This window comes from Dipodomys spectabilis, unplaced genomic scaffold, assembly GCF_019054845.1.
Source record: "Dipodomys spectabilis isolate Male_0828 unplaced genomic scaffold, ASM1905484v1 ptg000094l, whole genome shotgun sequence".
NCBI classification, from domain to species: Eukaryota; Metazoa; Chordata; class Mammalia; order Rodentia; family Heteromyidae; genus Dipodomys; species Dipodomys spectabilis.
Genome location: NW_024870771.1, coordinates 4,485,787 through 4,498,525, shown reverse-complemented (window position 1 = coordinate 4,498,525; position 12,739 = coordinate 4,485,787). Strand labels below are relative to the sequence as shown.

At 39.6% G+C, this 12,739-nt stretch overlaps 1 protein-coding gene across 2 annotated transcripts in view; it reads left to right on the top strand.

The window, feature by feature from the left end:
* The first annotated feature begins 58 nt into the window (after window positions 1–58).
* Window positions 59–12,739, top strand: part of Mre11 (MRE11 homolog, double strand break repair nuclease) — a 62,801-nt gene continuing 50,120 nt past the window's right edge. For both annotated transcript variants that reach the window (XM_042685246.1, XM_042685245.1), the window contains exons 1-5: window positions 59–187; window positions 834–950; window positions 1,931–2,063; window positions 8,065–8,225; window positions 12,521–12,608. In XM_042685246.1, coding sequence (XP_042541180.1) covers window positions 931–950; window positions 1,931–2,063; window positions 8,065–8,225; window positions 12,521–12,608 — 402 coding nt within the window. In that variant the 5' untranslated portion in view covers window positions 59–187; window positions 834–930. The remainder of the gene's footprint in view (window positions 188–833; window positions 951–1,930; window positions 2,064–8,064; window positions 8,226–12,520; window positions 12,609–12,739) is intronic.

Below are 12,739 nucleotides of genomic sequence, written 5' to 3'. Positions count from 1 at the left end.
GGGAGCCTGAGGCGCCCTCGTTTTGAAAGAGGTCTCGCGAGAAGCCTCCGCTGCGGCTCGTGGGGGAAGGTGGCCTGGCGGGCGGGCGAAATCGGGCGCGTCGCTGCTCAGACGACTAGCACCTGCATTTCCGGGGTCGTGGGACTCCTTCGAGCCCCCGAGGTGGGCTTCGGAGCACCTGGTGCAGGTATCCTCTGTCTCTCGGGTTTGCTGGTGCCCTGAGCCGGGCCGGAGTGGCCGGCGGGAGGGCCCCGCGGTCCGGTCCAACCCTCAGCCCAGCGGCCGGGCCCTCTGCTGCCGGGGGGCCCGCGAGGCTCGTCCTGGGCCGGAAGTAGACGCAGCCCGGACGGCGGACCCGGTAGCCCGGGTCCCGCTGGCACTGGCAGTGTAGCTTCGAACCACATGTGTGTTCCGGCTTCAAACCTGGGGTCCATCCCTCCCAGTAGCTAACTTATCTTACCAAACGAAACCAAACCCTGTGCTCCGGCAGGAAACGGATGTTTCTCTCTATCCCGGGTTATGTGTTGAACCTGAACCGTATTCGATCCTTTCTTTGCCCATTCATTTAACTTAACACTAATTTCACATTAAAAGCAAGGAAGGTGAAGATGAGATAGCTTAATCGTGATAGTGAAGTTGGAGTGGCATCGGAAATACAATGTTTTCTTAGCCTATTAAACGTAAGGTTCTTAGAAGATCGTAAGACTTTCAGAATTGCCAGTCTGCTTGGCTAGGAACAGACTGCTCTGTAGTCTTAATTCATGTTGGTAAAATAGAATATATGTGAAGCCTTTTTTCCACTTAAAAACGTGTTATAATTGTTTTTATTTTAGAATTTGAAATTAAGTGCCTCTTTGCTGACCTATGAACACATGACCCAAGAATACGCCGAGAGAAGCCTGTCCTAGAGGTTCTATACCGACCATAAAAATGAGTCCTGCAGATCCACTGTAAGCCTGTTAACTTCTGGAATCTTTCTGAGTATCTGAAATCTATGAACCATGATCACCTTAAGAGAAAATTGGACTGGGAGCCATAGCCCAATAACTAAAGCCCTTGTCTGTCAACTCTAAGGGCCTGAGTCCAAGAGCTAGTATGTCAAAAAGAAAAAACTTATTTAGTAGACAAAAATAACAACTATGAGCAGAAGTGTTAGTCATCACAAAGAACACTCCCAGTGTTTAGAAATCTATACCATATGTTACTAACTTAAGGGACTATGTAGCTATATATTGGAATCCTGGAGTAATTTTTTTCTTTTTGATGATTTTTCTTTTTGGTATTCTAAAACACCAAATCAGGATAGAAGTTTTTTTTTTTTTTTTTTTTTTTTTTTTGGTGGTAGAATGGAGTATTAAAACAGCAGGATTTAAGGTCTGGGAGATATATCTATATATATACCTATATATGTATCTGTTTTAATAAAGTTATAACTTTTTGAGAAGTTAATAGAACCTTTTAAAAATTTGTACACATTCTGTATTAAGTTCATGATCAGGAAAACTATCTGATATTAAAGATCTGTTGAATACTTCCAATTTTCAGACCCAAGTTTACGGCTAGAAAAGTGATTTTACTGCATAACTGCTGTGATTTTATGCTAAAGTCCCAATTTGCTTGACTATACTCAGATTTCTTTTCTTTTTTTTTTTTTTTTTCCGGTCATGGGGCCTGAACTCTGGGCCTGGGCGCTGTCCCTCAGCTCTTCAGCTCAAGGCTAGCGCTCTACCACTTGAGCCATAGTGCCACTTCTGGCTTTTTTCTTTTTGCTTATGTGGTGCTGAGGAATCGAACCCAGGGCCTCATGCTTGCAAGGCAAGTGCTCTACCACTGAGCCACCTTCCCAGCCCTATACTCAGATTTCTTGAATAGACTGTACTATTAATACTTTTAACGTTGAACTTTAAAAAAACACTGCACTGTTTTTCAGTGATGATGAAAATACATTTAAAATCTTAGTTGCTACGGATATTCATCTTGGATTTATGGAGAAAGATGCAGTGAGAGGACCTGACACATTTGTCACATTTGATGAAATATTAAGACTTGCCCAAGAAAATGAAGTAAGTTTGATTCACATTTCTTTGATTTCGGCTATCTTTCCTTAGTCCACAGGTTCTCTTTTCTCCTAAGTTAGAGTTACTGTTAAAGGTTCCCGCACATGCTCACATTGCCTGATAATTTTGTGTGCTGTGTGTTCTGATTCAAGAAGTACTTTGGTAAGCAGTCTTAAGGTTTATAAATCCTTACAAAGTACTTAAAATAAGTGTGATAATACTATGGCAACTTCTACTTGAAATGAGAAGATTATTTTCATGGTTTTGTTTTTAAAGAACATACGCAGGCCATAATGGGAGATAAGGCATATCTAGAATACTCATATGCAATATGTAATAAGCGCCATAAAACTTTCAAGGAAACATAGTCTTTGTGACTGAGAGAGCATAGAGAATGTATGCTCTAGGTGAAGCAGGAGTTAGGGCCCTGATGTGAGACATTTTCTGAGTTATATTAGGTGACTGGTAGGTAGGTTTGGTTCACTTACATGCAATGTGTGCTGAAAGTCTTAAAAAGAAGGGTATGAACTACATTAAGGAAGGCTTCAACTGCTAGAATGTGCAATTTGTAAGAATTTAGTCTCTCAGCAGGAGCATTACAGTATGATTTGTGGAGACTTAATTGGGGCTTTAAAAAAATTGTGGCATTCAGGATGGGAAGGAAGGAAGTGAATGGGAGAAATACAAAAAATAGGCTTGGCAAACTTTGATTAATTTTGAGGGCTTGAGAATGAGGGGAAAGGTATTACAGTGTCTCAACTATGTTGAGTCTGAGAGTGAATGATGATACCATAGTAGAAATAAGAATGTGAAACAATGAGTGAATGCCACTCGTACACCTATAATCCCAGCTTCTTGGGAGGCAGAAATAGGAGAATCACTGTTCAAGCTTAGTATGTGTAAAACTTAATGAGACCCTATCTCAAAAGCGAGCTGGGCACAGAAACACCTATGTTCCCTGCAACTCCTGAAGCAAGCAGACGTAGGGGGATTGTGATTTGGGGCCAGCCCAGGCAAAATTAACAAGACCTCCGAAAAACAAAACTAGGGGTGTGACTAAAGTGGTAAAGGCCCTGAAAGCCTTCAGTACCACACACATCAAAATTATGTGGAGAGCCAGGCACCGATGGCTCATGCCTGTAATCTTAGCTACTCAGGAAGCTGAGATCTGAGGATTGTGGTTCAAAGCCAGCCTGGACAGGAAAGTCCATGAGACTCTTATCTTCAATTGATCACCAGAAAACTGAAAGTGGCACTGTGGCTCAAGTGGTAGAGTGCTTACCTCGAGCTGAAGAGCTCAGGGACAATGCCCAGGCTCAGAGTTCAAGCCCCATGACTATTTCTGTGTGAGAGAGAGAGTTGTGTGTGTGTGTGTGTGTGTGTGTGTGTGTGTGTGTGGAGAGTGGACTTTTATTTACATTAATGAATTTTTTATTTACACTTACTCTAGCAGGTAATTAAGTGTCAGTCTAGAGCTGAGAGAGAACTGAAGAGTAAACATAAATATTGGTGACCTGCAAACTAATATTTCCAGCTTAACTTTTTTTTTATTATATCTAACAATCAAAGTTCCAATTATAAGTCACACATGGTCGTTCTTAAGATATCTTGTTGCTTGCCAAAATATAGCTTTGAGTCCTGATTTCCAATTATTTTATTTTATTTTTATTATTTTTTTGTGCCATTCCTGGGGCTTGAACTCAGGGTCTGGGTGCTGTCCCTATCAAGTCTCACTCTACCATTTGCACCACAGCTACTCTTTTTTTTTTTTCTGGTTAATTGGGAATAAGCATCTTAAGGACTTTTGTTGCCTGGGTTGGCTTTTATCCGTGATCATCAAATCTCAGCCTCCGGAGTAGCTAGGATTACAGGTGTGAGCCACTGTGCCCAGCTGTTTCTCAATTTTAGTAATTTCTCAGAGATTCCCGACTTGTGGCTCTTGGATTGCACTGAGAAATCCCTGTATACTAGCAAAAACAACAGCCCCAGTAATCTCCTCTTTTTCTTCCTTGAGACAATAGGAGAGTTTTATGTGATTGGCCTGGTAGTTTGTGTCTGTTGTAAGGTAACTTAGCAAAGCCACATTTAGGTAGGTGGAATTTTAGAGTCTTTATTACAAGACTAAGCAGTCTGCTGGTTGCCCATAGTAACAAAGGCCTGCAGCCCCCAAATATACATAACATGGTCAGGAAACAGGCTAGCAAGGAAAGAATGAACAAAAACAATAGCAACAAACCAGTTCAGCTCTCTATTAGAGCTGAATTGGGATGCCATGATGACCTGAGACGAGACTGAAGACAGGAGACAGACCTGATCATGGAGACACACGTGGCATGGCTTAATGGCACCAGTGCTGGTCTAGGCCTAAATAGGATCAGTGCAGGGGGCAGGTCCAAAGGAAATTCCCAGTCCCAGGTACTTGATTGACAAATTCAGTAACCTATCAGCCAAGTGCCTGCCTCTGCCTCCAGGGATCTGGACATACCCCTCACCTGGGAGGTGGGGACATTTCCTTCCCCCAGCATGAAGACAAATGCCAGATCCTGCCATCCCCCATGTGGCCAATATGGTACCAGCCAGACCTGACCTCCTTACTTCATGTCCAATTCTCTTTCTCCATGGGGTCTTGTCTGGAGAGATGGAGCAGAGCTGGGAGAAATGTCCGTGTGGATAGTGATGCTGCCTGACACAACACCACACATCCAGCCTTAACTTTTCTGGAGATTTTCTATTCAGTTTTATCTGTCCTTTTGTTCTTCCTGAGCATCTGTCTGCCTAGTCTATCTTCATATCTATAAAATTAGTACAAAATTTATGTCAGGTACTAGTATCTCCCAGCTGTAATTCTAGCTACTGAGATCTAAGGAGTGAGATTTGAAGTCAGCCAGGGCAGAAAAGTTCATGAGACTTTTAATAACCAATAACCACCAAAGAGCTGGAATTCAACGTGTGGTTTAAGTGGTAGAGCACCAGCCTTCAGAGAAAATAGCAGTGAGAGTGTGAGGCCCTTCATTCAAACACACACACACACACACACACACACACACACACACACACACACACACACACACACACACACACACACACACACACACGAAAATACCAGTGAGAGTGTGAGGCCCTTCATTCAAACACACACACACATATCTTTGGTCATTCTTTTTCCTAGACTGTTGCCCATTTGTCTTTCCATTTTCATTGTTTTCCCCTATATCCATTCACTTTTAAAATCATAAGTCAAATTCTGTCACTGTGCTGCTTAAAATCTCCCAAGTGGCCTCCTGTTAATTCTAGAATAAATTGAAACTACAAGACTAACTTGATCTGGCCTGGTGTATCCTGCTCTGTCCATGCAGGCATGTTCCATTCCACAACAGTGTAGGTTGGATTCCCTGCTGCAGCCCCTGCTCTTAGAGGGGCTGACTTCTCAGGTCACATTTTGCTTTTTTGAAGAGGATTCTTTGATATCTCCAGGAACTCTATAACATTACTTAAAGTAGAACTCTGAAAATAGTCTTTTGTTGTTGATGTTGGCAGTACTGGAGTTAAACCCAGTACTCGTGCTTGGTAGGAAAGCACCCTACCACTTGTGTCATGCTCCCAAACCTTTTTGTTGCAGGATCTCATTAAGTTTACATGGGCTGGACTGGAGCTCTTGATCTTCTACCTTCTAAGAAGTTAGGATTACAGGCTGTACCATGATGCTCAAGCTTTTTTTCTGCTTCTTTATACTATATCCTCATACCTAGAAAGGATCTAAGAAGCAGTAGGTTAGGTGACTAGCAGGTGGGTTTGGCTCACTACATTTATAAATTTATTGAGTGAAGGAATGGCTGCTTTTATCTCTTTTAAAGATACATTCTTTTTTGCTTGGGGCAGAAAAACTAACAAAGCAGGTATATTCCTTCCCACAGAATCTTGCATGTATTTTTTCTTTTGTGACTCTTAAGCCCTAAAACAATTCTCTCAGAGGCCAAGTTTCTTTGGACTTCATTCCCCTTTCCTTTTCATTTTCAATACTTTTTCTCAAATCCATTACTCTTCACTGTTCCCTTCTCTCCAGTATCCTCATGCTGGAACAATTTTGAAATAATCTGCCTTACAGAAAAAAAAAAAAGAAAGAAACTCTCTTATTACCAAGAATTTTGTACTAAAACCCAGATTTTTAACATTTTATCTAATTTTCTTTTTTTCCCCATCCTTGGGCTTGAACTCAGTTGTCCCTAAACCTCTCTGTGTTCAAGGCTAATGCTCCATCATATGAGCCACAGCACTATGTAAGCCTTTTTTGAGTAGTTTACAAGAGATAAGAGTCTCATGGACTTTCCTGCCTGGGATGGCTTTGAACAGTGATCCTCAGATCTCAGTCTCCTGAGTAGCTAGGATGAGCTACTGGTGCCTGGTTTTATCTCATTTTATTTCTCCCCTCTTTTTTTGTTTTATTCTTTCACTTTCTGCCTCTCAATTTTTTTTTTTTTTTGGTCGGTCGTGGGGCTTGAACTCTGGGCCTGGGCGTTGTCCCTCAGCTCTTCAGCTCAAGGCGAGTGCTCTACCACTTGAGCTACAGCGCCACTTCCGGTTTTCTGGTGGTTTATTGGAGATAGGAGTCTCACGGTCTCTCCTGCCCGGGCTGGCTTTGAACCGAGATCCTCAGATCTCAGCCTCCTGAGTAGCTAGGATTACAGGTGTGAGCCACCAGCGCCCGGCCCCTCTCAATTTTTCCTCTCCCTCAGTTCCTCTTCCATCTTCCTAATCTCCTTCTTAACCTTCCTCTGTGTTTGAGAATAAATTCCATGGTTAACCGTAGCACACATACCAAAATTTCCTTTAGTTTTAAGATGCTGCAAGATTGTCTATAGGTTGTGTCCAGGACTCAAGCCAGAATTAAGTGTTATATTTAATTGGCATTCTCTTTTAATCTAGTACATTTGCTTGCCTTTGTCTTTCATGGCCCTGATGTTTTTAAAGTTCAGGCTGGTTATTATGCTCAATAGTCCTCAAATTGGATATGTCTGGATAACATTTCCTTATGATTAGATATAGGTTCCGCACTTTTGGCAGGAATACAAACAGAAGTGAGTCAAGCCCTTAAAATAACTAAAAAAATCATTTAAAGTCCTTTAAAATATTAAAAAATATCTTTTAATGTTTACATTGTTGTAGAATGAATATAAAACTTACTGACCTTAAAGTGTGCAGTATCATAGTATTAGGTGCATTCATATTGCTGTACAGTTAATCTCTAGAACTTTTTAAATTTTGCATAAATGATATCTGTTCACTAACAACTCAAATCTAAGAGTCAGCTTAATTGTCTTGATTTGAAAGGTCCAAATTGAAAGGTCATTTGAGTAAATGAAACATAAGGTTTCAAAATTTCAGACATTTAATAATGTCTTTTTTTAAAATTTTTTATTGTAAAGATACTATACAGAGGGTTACAGTTACATGAGTAAGGTAATGAGTACACTTCCTATTGAACATTGTTAATAATGTCTTTTAAAATGTGTGTGTCCAGTATGTGCATGTGTGTGCCTACACACTCCCATCCTAGGGCTTGAACTCAGGATTTGGCTGTTCTCCCTGAGGTTTTTTTTCTCAAGGCTAGCAGTCTACTACTTGAGCCACAGCTCTACTTTAGGCTTTTTGTGCATTTATTGGAGATAAGAGTCCCAAGACTTTCCTGTGTAGGCTGGCTTTGAATGACAGTCCTTAGATGTCAGCCTCCTGAGCAGTTAGGATTATAGGCTTGAGCCATGAGTGCCTGGGTTTAAATACAATTTTTTATATTGTTCTGGAAGCAGAGATTTGAGACAAGTTTTCTGTGTACAAGAGCATTGGAAGCTGGGTTGGCCTTTAATGAATTCATCATCCTTCTACCCCAGCCTCCCAAGGAATGGAATTATGCCTTGAAACAAAACTTTTTCTTTTCTCTTTTATCTGTGATTTTCTTTCTTTCTTTTTTTTTGCCTTTAAAACTATTTTAATACCATTTTCCATTTATTAGGTGGATTTCATTTTGTTAGGTGGTGATCTTTTTCATGAAAATAAGCCCTCAAGGAAAACATTGCATACCTGCCTTGAGTTACTAAGAAAATATTGTATGGGTGATCGTCCTGTGCAGTTTGAAATCATCAGTGATCAGTCAGTCAACTTTGGTTTTAGTAAGTAAGTATATTTATGTATTCAAGTGGGTGTTAACTTAGGTGTGATTTCTTTGTGATACACACATTAACAACCATTAAATCTTCCATGTAGTCTGGTTTCATATCAAATGTAATTCTTTGAATTTTCTGTATACCATTGTGTTAGTCTGCATTTAATACTAGGGGTTACATGTCTTCTTACATTTTATTAGCTTGTATTGTAATACGGTGTGTGGGGTGGATTTCTTTGTTATATCTCCACACGTGTTTGATCAATCTTATCCTTTTATCACACTCCTTAGATTTCTTTCTCCTCCTTGCTGTCTTCTTCTGTTCATAATCATAATTTAACGTGAAAATTGCAATTTTTGTCTTTTCATACCTGATTTGCAGAAATTACATATTCAACATAATAAGCCTGTATTAATCATGTATATATATATATTTAATAGCAGCTTGTCTTTTGACTTTGTTTAATGGGCTTTTTTGTTAAGATTTAAGTTTGATGTAGTCAAATATCATTCATTTTCTTGAAGATATGTACTTGTTTATCTTATTCTAGTAGTATTCCTCCAGAGCCTTATAAAGAAACCATTGTTTTTTCTTGATTACTGTTCAAGATACACATTACATTTAATTGAATGTTTCTAAATTTCCTTCCTGTGTCAAGTTCGCATTCTTTTTTTTTGGTCAGTCGTGGGGCTTGAACTCTGGGCCTGAGCTCTGTCCCTCAGCTCTTCAGCTCAAGGCTAACGTTCTACCACTTGAGCTACAGTGCCACTTCCAGTTTTCTGGTGGTTTATTGGAGATAAGAGTTTCATGGACTTTCCTGCCTGGGTTGGCTTTGAACCGGGATTCTCAGATCTCAGCCTCTGAGTAGCTAGGATTACAGGCGTGAGCCACCGGCGCCCGGTGGTTCTCTTTCTTTCTTTGTCTCTTATGATGGTACTTTTGAAAAGTACTGGTCAAGCATTTTTGTAACTGTTTTATGTTCTCTTGTTTTTCTGTACATTGGAATAGTGGGGAATGAGGCTCATTTGATAGTGTCAGTAGGTATATGCATAGATAGGAGTTTTTATTGATGAGGTTTAACATTGATGGTTTGGTTGTGGAGGTGACTGCCAGGTTTCTTCAGGGTAAAGTTACTTCTCCCTTTCTATGTATAAGTGAGTAGTATCTAAGTCCAGCCCATGCTCAGAGGGAGGGGAATTCAATTCTACTTCTGGAGGGAGAAATAATCAGACTAGGAATATATGTTATTAATATTTTGGGAGAAACATTAAAAATTATTTTGGGAGACAAACTTTGAGATTTTTGTAAGAAATGTCTATTTTTAACTTTTCTTGTGATTAGTGATTTTATTTAGAATTGCATTCTAAAAGATTTCTGTAACATTTAACATTATTTTACTTATGTTTCCTTTTCATTCATCTTATTTTTGAAGTATACTCTCTTTTTAAACTGCTTTCTTTACCCCAACAGACCTATAGACATATTTGCCTTTTTTTGTTGTTGTTGGTCATGGGGCTTGAATTCTGGACTTGGGCGCTGTACCTGCGCTCTTCAGCTCAAGGCGAGCACTGTACCACTTGAGCCACAGCGCCACTTCTGTATTTGCCTTTTTCTTTACTATTGTTTCTTATATTCCATCCCCCAAGTTGGGATGGAACCTAGGGCCTCACATGTGCCAAACAAAGCCTCAGCCCCTGAGCCAATCCTTTTTACTTTCTTTTTTGAGGTGGGGGTTCACTGTGTTGCCCAGAGAGCCCTTGAAGTTAAGGTCCTCTTTCAGCTTTCCAAGAGGCTACAATTATAGTTGAGTACCACCATTCCTGGGTACTTTGCTTTTTCTGAAATAGCTTATGGTAATTTTTGTAATGGAGTATCTATAAGGAGTGAACACTTATCTATTGCTTTTGAGAAGTCTACTGTAAGTATAGTTGCTGGAAAGGGAGTGAGACATGGTAATTAAGATGTTAGATTAGGTGTTCTGAGTTCAAATCCTGGTTTTGTAACTAGTTGGACTGAGTCAGTCACTTAACCATTCTACTTCAAGTCCATCATTTCTTTTTTTTTTTTTTTTTGGTCAGTCGTGGGGCTTGAACTCTGGGCCCAAGCACCGTCCCTCAGCTCTTCAGCTCAAGGCTAGTGCTCTACCACTTGAGCTACAGTGCCGTTTCTGGTTTTCTGGTAGTTATTGGAGATAAGAGTTTCACGGACTTTCCTGCTTGCGCTGGCTTTGAACTGCGATCCTCAGATCTCAGCCTCCTGAGTAGCTAGAATTACAGGTGTGAGCCACCGGGTGCCCAGCTAATCCATCATTTATAAACTAATACATAGCCAATCTTACAGAGTTGTGAAGATTAAGTTAATGAATAGAATAGTGACTGGCATTAAAAAAAAAGACTAACATACTTATTATAAATAGATTTTTCTCTTCGTCTGTAGCATTTATAGTCTTATTTAGTGATGGAGTTAATTCTGTTTCTTGGCATTTTGATTTTTGTTCAGCAATTCTGAATTTTATCCATTACATTGTACTCCATTCTTTCCTATCTGATTTTTTTTTTTTTGAGAGGAGAGATTCTTGGGGATTGAACATAGAGCCTTGCACAGTCTAAGCAAGCAGTTTCCACTGAACTATACCTATAGCTCTTACTGTTTTACTTTGCCTTGTATGAATTCTGCTTAACTTCCTCTTCCAGTTAACTAATTCATATAGGAAAATAGGCAAACCAATGTAAAAGCAAGCTCTTTATAGAGGTTATCACTATGGCATGTTTTTGAAACTATGTTTAGTGATTAAAGGAGAGTATAGAAATCTATATGGTACCACCATTAATGTAAGAAGGAAAAAAATGTATCCTTAAGCATGTAGAGACATATTTTTGAAAATGTGTAATAGAAAGTGCTAGCATTAATTACCACAAGAACTGGATGGTTAGAAGTAGGGATAGATAGAAGATTAAATTGCCTGGATAGAAAGTGGTGATAGCTGGGATTGTTAATTTATGTCATTTGGATTCCAAAGGATATGTATTGTTATGCTTTCCTCTCTGTTCAGAAAATTCTTACACAAAAATTATAGAGCTGGGCACTGGTGGCTCATACTTGGAAGTAAAACTAGCTACTAAGAAGCCTGAGATCTGAGAATCACAGTTCAAAGCCAGCCCAGGCAGAAAAGTCTGTGTAACTGTTATCTCCAATAAACTACCAGAAAACTGGAAATGGCGCTGTGGCTCAAGTGGTAGAGTGCTTGCCTTGAGCAACAATTTTGTTTTCTTTTGCTGGTCATGGGGCCTGAACTCTGGGCCTGGGCACCGTCCCTCAGCTCTTTAGCTCAAGGCTAGTGCTCTACCACTTGAGCAAGCACTTGAGCAAGGCAAGCACTCTACCACTGAGCCACCTTCCCAGCCCCTCATCCCTGATTTTTAAGAGGGTAGAATGGTAAAAATACATTGGCAAGCCAGACACCGATGGCTCACACCTGTAATCCTAGCTACTGAGGAGGCTGAGATCTCAGGATCACAGTTCAAAGCCAGCCTGGAAAGTCCATGAAACTCTTATATACAATTAACCACCCCAGGACACTCTCTCTGTCTATCTCTGTCTCTGTCTCTGTCTCTCTCTCTCTCTGTCACTGTCTTCCCTCCCCCCCCTTCTCTCTCTCAAGGAAGGAAGGAAATACAGACATTGACAAATAGCTTGGCAGTTTTTTAGAAAGTACTAGACATACATTACAAGGTAATTCAGCAATTCCCTTACATATTTATCTAAGGGAAATGAAATATATCTACTCAGAAAGACTTGTGTGGTTTATTTATCTATTTTATTTATAGTAGCCTAGCTCTGGAAAACACATGAAAGTCTTTTAACAGGTAGAGAGATAATAGATTGTGATATGTTCATATAGTGACATATTATTCAATAATAAAAGCAATGCGTAACTGATCCTTTCAGCAATATGGAAAAATAGGAAAAACATGGAGAATGAAATAAGGCAGACCCTAAAGCAAAGCATATCATATTACATCTATTTTAATCTCTCAAAAGGACACACTATGTGTATAATGAGAAAATGAAATTCATTGGTTATCTCCCGCCAGGCATTAAGGACAACTGATTGGGAAGAAGAGTGATAAAGTTTTAGGATAAGGGAAATATGTTTAAATGACTATGATAGTTATTACTAAAAATTACTTAACTATATTTTAAAAATACAAAGCTGTAATCTGGGCGTCATTTGCTATTTATTGCATCAATGTTGGGGAATGTTTTGTACTTTATAGAAAATTTTATCTTTTTTTTTTTTTTTAGGTTTCCATGGGTGAACTACCAAGATGGCAATCTCAACATTTCAATTCCAGTCTTCAGCATTCATGGCAATCATGATGATCCCACAGGGGTAATTACTACTTATAGTTTGTTGAAATTTTAGAAGTCATTAATTATCTGTTGTAAACATTCTTGTATTTTGTCTAGTTTATAGTCAATTTGAGTTTCTGTTGTCATTAGTATAAGCATTTATGCTGCTTT